The sequence below is a fragment of the Xenopus tropicalis genome, chromosome 5 (genome assembly GCF_000004195.4).
Source record: "Xenopus tropicalis strain Nigerian chromosome 5, UCB_Xtro_10.0, whole genome shotgun sequence".
NCBI lineage: Eukaryota > Metazoa > Chordata > Amphibia > Anura > Pipidae > Xenopus > Xenopus tropicalis.
Window position 1 is genome coordinate 57,036,832 of NC_030681.2, and position 9,688 is coordinate 57,046,519.

The 9,688-nt window shown below is 36.9% G+C and overlaps 1 protein-coding gene across 6 annotated transcripts; it reads right to left on the bottom strand.

Annotated features, from left to right (window-relative positions):
- Window positions 1-1,460: 1,460 nt before the first annotated feature.
- Window positions 1,461-8,981, bottom strand: zbtb18 (zinc finger and BTB domain containing 18). 6 transcript variants are annotated; one of them, XM_018093905.2, is made up of 2 exons: window positions 6,402-8,981; window positions 1,461-4,887 (listed from the first exon to the last, which is right to left on the bottom strand). In XM_018093905.2, the coding sequence occupies exon 2, from the start codon at window positions 4,871-4,873 to the stop codon at window positions 3,305-3,307; it is 1,569 nt and encodes a 522-aa protein (XP_017949394.1). In that variant the 5' UTR covers window positions 4,874-4,887; window positions 6,402-8,981; the 3' UTR covers window positions 1,461-3,304.
- Between the last annotated feature and the right edge of the window lie 707 nt (window positions 8,982-9,688).

Sequence of the window (9,688 nt, forward strand, 5' to 3'; positions counted from 1 at the left end):
TAATTATGCATTATTTATTGTTAAATTTTGAACTGATTTATGCTTAAGTCACAGTATTATGTTTTATTTGAAAGTGACATAAAACAGTAGCTATCATTCTATTTAAAAGTCCATTAACAGGTCATATCCTACCAATAATGCATGGGACATAGCATTGAGTAATATTAAGATGCACGCTTGTCTTTAAAAGTAGCATAAATATATCAAATGCACTTCATGCACTCAACAACACACGTAAATGATCCAACTGCAAGAACAGTTCAGGTATAGATTTTGCTTATATACTGGAATACCAAAATATATTTTACAGAACTCAAGTAGAAGGCTTTCTTTTTTTACCACTATTGGTGTTAATAGCTGAACCCTATCACACACATGGATTCCTCTGTTTAGCATTAATCCAAAAGAGTAAGATCCAATAGGATAATTCTTTTATATAATAACAGTATTTTTAAATGGATGAAACACATTCAGAGCCTGACTGATCCTAAAGCAATATATATTGACAAGTAAGTGTGTCACTTAATGGTAGCTGGGGAAACAGTTTGAGTACACAAAGATAAAGTAACTGACTAACATAATTAAATAAAAACAATGAAGATACATTTGCATACATACATGTATAATATATATATATATACATATATTAGAAAAAAATAAATATACAGTGATACATAATGTGGAGGACACGTGAAGCAGTTTAGCAGTAGAAACTAACAGGGCACAAGTGAAGTAGCTGTATACAGGTATAGGATCCCTTATCCGGAAAACCGTTATCCAGAAAACTCCGAATTACAGAAAGGCCGTCCTCCCATAGACTCCATTATAAGCAAATAATTCTAATTTTTAAAAATTATTTCCTTTTTCTCTGTAATAATAAAACAGTATCTTGTACTTGATCCCAACTAAGATATAATTAATCCTTATTGGGGGCAGAACAATCCTATTGGGTTTGTTCAATATTTAAATGATTTTTAGCAGACTTAAGTTATGGAGATCCAAATTACAGAAAGATCCCTTATCTGGAAAACCCCAGGTCCTGAGCATTCTGGATAACCTGTAATAATACCTGTATTAGAAAATACTAGACAATATTAAGCTAAATTTGGGAGCTCACAAGATTAACAATTAGATGCCAAGACACAAAAATGTAAATCAATAAAAACAAACAGATATTCAGACATGCATAAACGTGTCTTCAATTTTGAACACATTTGTAAGCCACGTATCACCCTTGCAGAGAGCAGTGGCAGGTTCCTCTTCGTAATTTAACAAACATATTCTTTAATTTTAAGGGCTTTTAACAAGGTTCTTAAACAGCTAAATGTGGCTTTGCATCCTTGTTATGTCAAAGGTATTGAATTTTGAAAAATCAAAACACAATAAGGTTTAATTCTGGGAAAAAAATAAATATTAACTTGTAATAAAATAATGAATGGTTATTCAAGAAAGCTATTGAAATAGTTCAAAGTGATTTACTGAAATACAGACATAAGCACATTTTGTGAGATAACACTTTTAATTTTCAAGTTCATATAATTTATTGCAATTTGCACACAGTTTAAAAACTCACCGCACACCAATAGTACAAAACTAAACAGCATTATAATTTACCCCCCCCCCCCACACACATTTCTTGAAAATAAAACATACAATGATTGTCAAAGCTAGATATCTAATTTTTTTTAAACAAATAACGCAATACTAAAGCAAACTCAAAATAATGTTTAACAAGAATCTTAGTTCATCCAGTCACTGATTGTCTTTCCTATATTTTTAAAATAATTTACAACATAAAAAGGATTGTTACAAAAGCTTCAAGTAACTAAACAATGCTCCATAATCCATTTTCACAGTTTTTTGTTTGGTTTTTATCTATCATATTTTATAATTTTTCAAACCAAATATAACAAACTCCAGCAGACAAAGTGGGTTACTCCCACTTATAATGTTCAACACATTAAGCTATGTTTACAGTACTTAAGGCGTCTGAAATTATATATACTAAAAACATGGGGAAAAAAAGTTTTCAAAATATGTGAGTACCTGTCACAGGCAATCTGTAAGTGCAACACTGGAGAACAAACACTGTGCAAAACGCTTTCCCCTATGTGTTGGCCAACACACAACTCAAGGTGACTAGTCACTGCCGCTTTGATACTGCACACTGCAAGTAACTCTCCCCACCATATATTTTTTTATAGCAATAAGCCATCTTGGTCTTTTTTTTTTTTTTTTCTATTTAAATATCCCATGTCCCTTCTTAACTTAAAAAATTAAATAAAAATAAATAAAGTAATAATGGGAAGAAGATATGAATGATTCTTTCACATCTTAACCATTTTCCTAAACAAGTGTTAAAATGCTTATTTGTAACACACTAAGGTTGAACTTTCCATAAAAACATACCAGACATGCAAGTTTTCAGCCTGCAGGTAAACACATATTTACTGTTGCATATGTCAGAAGTCTGCAGTTTAGCCTGTATAACAGCTTAATTCATAATTACTGTGAAAAAATCAGATTTTGGAGAAATATTAAAAAAACAGTAACAAACAAAAAAATGCAAAAAACATTAAAACAGTGCATTTGTTTTTCTTCATAACACCAGTTATTTTAGCAGTGTATTTTTAAATAGTTTTATCTAACATACTGTAGATATACAATGCAGTAAACTGTACTAAAAATTCATGCATTTCTGTAGCGTTAATTACTTTTCAAGATTTTAAGAGCATCATGATCTTGACAAGTTGTTTACCAACTTCCCATTAATGTAAATATATTACAGGAAATATAAAGTTAACTATTTGAAATGAACCCAACACTTCTCTGGACATTTTTTTTTACCATATAAAATCCCCAAACAAACTCCCATTAAACACAATACATGCCTGATGCTATGGGGAGATGAATCCAAATTCTGCAAATGCCACCAAATCCTTTTAACTTTTTTTTTTTAAAGGGGAGAATATACCACATTAAAATAGAAAGATCTAAAAGCATTATAGTTTCCTTTAGTTATTAGTTTCTAACACAAAGCAGAAAGGGATTATCCCTTAAAGAATTATGAAACTATGTAACATGCAAAACCAAAATCTAAGGCATATTTTAGGAAATGTAAAAATCAAAACATCTGCCACATGCAAAATACAAATTGTATTTTTTTTTTAATTTAAAAATGCATTAACTTAGTCATAATTTCCTCTAAAGTGCCAAAATTATATCAAATATATAAGAAACGTCTCAGGGAAACTTAAATGCTTTTAGCCCACACACTTATATTGTAAATCAGGGCATATATATACTATTTCCACAGTTCTTGAGAGCTGTCTTCTAAGGTCCAGTCTCTAACAGCAGGTAAACCCAGTGTTTCACTTTTAACAGATAAAGAGTTCACTAATTCACAATGAAATTTTCTAATGTGCCTATAAAGGTCTCCAGACTGTGTGAACCTTCTTTCACACCACTTACAGGCATGTGGCTTCTCCCGTGTATGAACAACAGCATGCCGACTCAGGTTGTGAGAGTACTGGAAGCTTTTTCCACACTGAGTGCAAGTAAAAGGTTTTTCTCCAGAATGAGTCCTTTCATGTCGTTTAAGAGTGTACATGCAAGAAAAGGTCTTACCACACAATGAGCAGGTGGGAACATGGACATCATTGGCAGGCTTGCTGCGAATACCCTCCTGCTCGCGAAAGTGTGTGCTTAAATGAATTTGCAGGATATGTGGGCTGGGAAAAACTTTGTTGCAAAGAGGGCACATAAAGATTTGCCCAGCAGGGCTGAGTATGTTAGGCACATAAGGAAGCAAACTGCTGTCCATGTTTGTTTCCATCTGAACCCTCTCATTCTCTGGAGTTATCATATCATCATCGCTTGCTTTGTCATCATGATCCAATTCCCGTAAGACTGAATCTTCCCTTATTGGAGCCAGATGGACTGGCTCATATGGTGCCCTAATATTAGAGCTCGAACTTTCTTTCACAGTGTTCCGTTCAATATCATACTCAGTAGTATCAATATCATTCTCATCACAGGAAGCTTCTTTTTCGACTTTTACCTGTACTAGACTATTTCTTAAGATCTCCTGTGATGAAAGGTATGAGTTATTCAGTGTTTCAGCTCCTGAAAGACTGGACTTCACAGAGAGGTCCAGCACACAGTCCACATCTGCCGAGTCTCTCATGGAGGTGGCAGACCTATGGGACAAAGATCCTGTTGAGCTGCAGGGGCTGTCTGCTGTTTTTCCAGCTGCTGCTGTGTGTGTTTCAGCCTCTCCGCCAGTCTGGGGAATGCTTGCAGAATCTGAGGGCAATCTTATCCACATGTTCCCAGATTCAGTTGCCAAATCAGTTTTACCAGGAAGAATGTTTATTTTTTCCTCTTCAACATCATCTTCATCACTTGGCAGATCACCTGCCATGTGACTACTACCATCTGAAAGACACTCTATTTTGTCTGAACAACTTGAGGCATCTTCCTCCTTTTTAGTGCTGTCTGCCTCTGTGGTAGCTTTCTCTTTAAGCTTCTTTTTACAGACTTTCACAATGTCATACATGTGGAGATAGCTGGCAGCTGCAAGCACATCCTCAATGGGTAGATCTTTAAATTGGAGTTTCCCTTCATACATGAATTCAAGAAGAAGAGCAAAGGCTGGAGCTGTAACAATGTCGCTGTTCAAATGAACAATGTCTCTTTTGTCTAACTGATCCTTGTAAAAGAGGTGGAAATACATGCTGCATGAAGCCAGGACAGCTCTGTGTGCTCGAAAGTGGGCATCTCCAACAAGAACAGTGCAGTCGCAAAGGAAACCTTGATGTCTCTGCTCACTCAAACACTGTAGCAAGTGTCTGCTGTGTTCTGGAAACTCCATACTGTCCTCATAACCTATAATATAAATATACATAGATTTAAAATATAACTCACTGATTTAACATTGTTTCAATAATCAAAAGATAATCAGTAAATGAATTAAAAATGTAATTTACTTAATTCCATTTTTATATATTTAGGAGAAAAAAAAAACTTGTTTACAACATGTAATATCTGTTCTAATTGTACTTAAATGTTGTGAAACTAGGTGAAAATATTAAGCTCCAGGGTCTTGAATATTGGAAAGTGATTTCACAGCTTATTAAAACAGCATTTTACTACAAATAAGTACAAAATAAATACAGAAACTATTTAGAATATAGTTTAAAATTATGTATCCTTTTTATATAATGTTGCTTAAAACAACACTTGTTTGGAAGTATTGTTAACTATTCCAAAAGTACATGAAGACATAAAAATGTACATACTTTATTAAATCGAATTGTTTTGCAAAAGTTATGCTAAAGACATTTTGAGCAGAATGTGCTCTAAATATCATATCTGAAAAATATCCCAATAATGCTCTCCAAAACTACTTTATTCTGCCCTTGAAACAATTTCTTCAAAAACATGACAAAGAATACGCAGAAGATTTGCAAATACAATCACTTTAAGTGCCCCATAACCCGCATCAATCCTAATCCTTAAGAGGGCTAAAAATAAAGATTGGAGGGCAGCTCACAAGGTAGCTGTGATCAAATTAGGAGGCTGAAAGGACAGAGGGACGAAGAAGGAAGCTTATAAACATCTGATCCAGCTGACGGTGGCCATATGGCAGCTGCTGCCCAGATAAAGAGATTAAGAATAGAGGAGTGCGATTACAGCTGTCTGGCCAATTCAGGCAGCTCAAATCTACAAGTTCTAAATTAGTTTCTTTACACATCAACTAGTCCAAAACCTTATTTTTACTACTAAAGAAACAAAGGAATAAAGGATTGAAAACAAAATATGCAAGCATCCAAATAATGAACAAGTAATTAAAATTTACACAAAATAAGGAATAAAATACATTTAAGAAAAAATAGCTTTAAAATTAAATTTAAATTAACATCCTCTCTGCATTTGGTGTTTAAAGAATTTGTCATAACAGTGTAAAGCCAATCTAAGTACAAAAATTAAAATGTCTGGGGCTCTAGTCTTTTGATTAAGTTTTGTATGAATCTGTGGGGAGCAAAAAAATAAAACTATTTCTTCTTATTTAAATAAAAACAACAGTCTTTGGTTACTTTGTGACCACATTCTGAATAGACATGGCCAACAGTATGTTTAATGCCTGATGTAAATGGCCACGGAATAGGTAACTACTTTTTAAAAACAAAGATAATACTGCTTCTTCTAAAAAGTCCTACCTTTTGTATACATAAACCTGATTAAGTCTTTTTCCTCTGAGTAGTGCAGGCTTCAGGTCTTTTAGATCAGCGCAGATAAGAGAAAAAAAAAAAAAAACACACGCGCGCACACACACATACACACACAGACTAACAGAAACAGATGCAAAGTGGAGATGATGTTAGAGAGGAATGAGATACCTTCTCCCAACACAGCTCGGCACACACTAACTCCCTGTCTGTGTGTTAGAATAAAAGGCTGAGGGATGGCAAGCTGTCAGCTGCTCTGACATCATGTTCAGATGGAAATGCTACCTCCAGCTGTGCTCCTTTTAATGCCATATGCTACTCCTCTACACTCCTGCCACCAGCTTTTTCTTGGGAGAACTTTTCTCTTCTGTTAGTATAAACAAAAAGCTTCAAAGTTTTCTTTTCTCTAAACTTTCTTCACATAAAAACTTAGCATATGGGCTATTATAATTATGGAATTGTCTAACAACTTCACACTATCCCTGACAGTTTTAAATATAAGGTGCGCAATCCCACGCCACTCTGCTTTTAAGACATGCAGATACTTCAAACATGTAACATGCATCTGATGAAAGATTTCATTATATTGTATCACTTTGCTCATAGCAAAGCAGGCTGGACAACCCGGGCATATAGTAAATACATGTTTTTTACTGGTCATTCTATGTTTAATGTCAACAACAATAACAAAATATGTCTGAACTATTCATGTAACAACATTTGTGCAATTTACATTTTTTTTTTTTTAACTGGACTTATGGGTACTGAATTTTAAACCAAAATGTAGCATGCAATATATTTGGCTACTAAATTTCAAATCAGGCAAAATGCTACATAAATAGTGATATCTAAGTCAGGATTTATGGCAAAGCTGTGTATACACAATGTGCAAGAAATGTATCTTACAAACAGCTGATGAAACATCCCTGCAACCTCATGCAGTTGATAGGCGTGTGTGTGCGCTTCTTACAAACACTGAATATATATATATAAATATATAACTAATATACAAATAACGCAGTAGTTTAACAGGCGAATTGAGACACTCAATATTGAATGAAGCAGAAATGTCTAAAATTGAATTTTGCAAAAACAACCACTTAATCACCAACCATCTACATATGTAAACATGCCATTAAAAAAATTGTTTATTGAGCAAGGAAAGGGGAAAAGTAAAAGGGATGCTTATTTTACAGAAACAATATATCAAAAACTATACAACAATAATGTTCTCTTGTTAGAATATTCTTTTAATAAAAGGTCTAGCAACAAACATATCAAATAACAAAAGCAGCTTCTTTGAATGAGGTTGTGTGTCTGTAACCCTGCAAACAAGGAAATAGCAGCTGGAAGGTGCGTGAACCCCCATCCCCTTCCTCTAAAAGGAAGAGATTACAACAAAAGGGGCAGAGCAAAAACATGATACACAGCTTGCCTGTGCGTCTCTCCCCCCCCCAAAAAAAAAATCATTCTTTTTTGAAGTTGTATGGCTGAAGTAAAAAAAAGTTTTAAACACTAATTTTAAAGGTTAGTGCTCTGCACTAGAAGGGACACAAGAATGGGCCTAATGTTGCAAACAAACAAAATAATTACACTCACACCCCTGTCCACCTTAAAGTTTTTTTTTTCCACACAGCTTTCATGACAGTCACCCTTGTTTATAGGTATTTATGTAAAATGCAATGTGTACTAATATCATGGAAACAAGTAATAATCGCCATCACTGGATGACCAACAGGCGTCCCTGCAGCTTTTGTGAACTACAGAAGCACTGCCTATTGAAACTTGTGGCTAAAGCTGTAAGATAGCAGACGGGCCGCAGACTGAATCGAACCATTTTTTAAAGACGAGGCCTCTGATCACAAACTTCTTGGGGCCCCTGCTAAGCTCCACACACGGACCATTCCAGTAATAAAGAAGCAGGTGGCATAAAGCATGTACTAAACCCGCACCCAGCAGCTGAACTGTAGGACGAAACACTCGCTGGTGAAACACCTGACAAGTGTCTCACAGGCCCACAGGCGGGGGTGGCACTCGGCTGACTGGCAGTCCCATAAAGCCGGGCTACTTATGGAGGAGTCATTAACTCAGTTGAAATGAGAAGAGCTCAGTAGCAGAAAGGTCACATTCAAAGCAAAGAAAATCGTAGCGATATGGAAGACTCACGGCAGGTGGTTGCCTGAGGTCGGCAAGCGCGGCAGCGGCCGCAGACCCGGTCCTCCTTCAGACTGACTGTTTCTTAGGCACACTCCTGGCACCCCTCCCGTACACTCCATTCCCTCCTTTCAGGGAGGAGTGGGGCGGCAGCACTGCCTCTCTGACACCTGATGTATCCCACCCATTAAAACACCCGGCCAACCCATAGACCTCCCTCTACCCATCTTGAGGATCTCACTCTGTTGAACTGTTGCCACCGCCGGACTAGCGGGCGCTGGGTCGACAGATACACTCCTCCATTTTCCGTATCCAGGCCCGAGGCTTCACTATCACGCAGCGTGTTCCATTTCCAGCGGTTCCCCTCTACGGGGCCAAGGTGTTTCCTATGGGCGCCTATGGGTTAAAGTCAGCCAGGCAGTGAGCATTGACGAATAGCGGTGAAGGGGTGGGGGCAGGCGGCAAAGCCAGGGCTGTGAGGGCGACATGATGCGTACGCGTGCCCGAGGACACATGTGCGTGCGTGAGAGGGCTCACAGGGAAGGGGCGGGCGGTTTATAATATTACCTTATCGACCTACAGGTTAATAGATTATCGGGTGCTTTGTTGCTTATTAGATTTGTGTTTTACCTCAACTTGGGAGCGGATTTTGCTTAAGTGAAATGACAGGCTAAACATTAACACAAGTTACTGCGCAGAAGAGATCAATTGGTGAATAGCCGCGTTGCAGTCACACTTTCGGTATGGGTGCAACGCAAATATAACACGCTTTCAGTTATAGAGTCACGGTAGCAGTTGCTTTGAGAACTAATGAGCGTTTACGGGTCGCGTAGCTTGATGAAAGACGGCAGTTGCAGCCTATCCCGCGCTAGCGACTTTAGACTGCTTTTGAAGCCTCCTGTACGATTGGTTACTGCTAAAATGTCTTTGATAAGAGCTGGTTGGAGGCAGTGCAACAGTTGGAATGCTGGAAAGCAGATGGTAACGGCCGGGGAGTGACTTAACCCATTCACAGCCTGATGCTTCATGCACTTTTCATCGTCTTTAAGACGATATAGTGCTGAGCAGACGTGTTAGGCCATATGTTACTTACTCTCTGCAGGCAGCAGAAAATGAAAAATATTAAGTTTTTATAAATGTGATGTGAAACATAGATGTACACTTTTGTTAAACTGAAATAAGCCAAGCCGCTAATATAGTCTGGCAGAGGCCCCCATGTAAGATTCACTATAATTGCTTTTCTGCTAGGTGCTCCAAAAATTGTTTTGTGCGCAAATTTTAAAGTTGAGTGCACATTCTTAAAA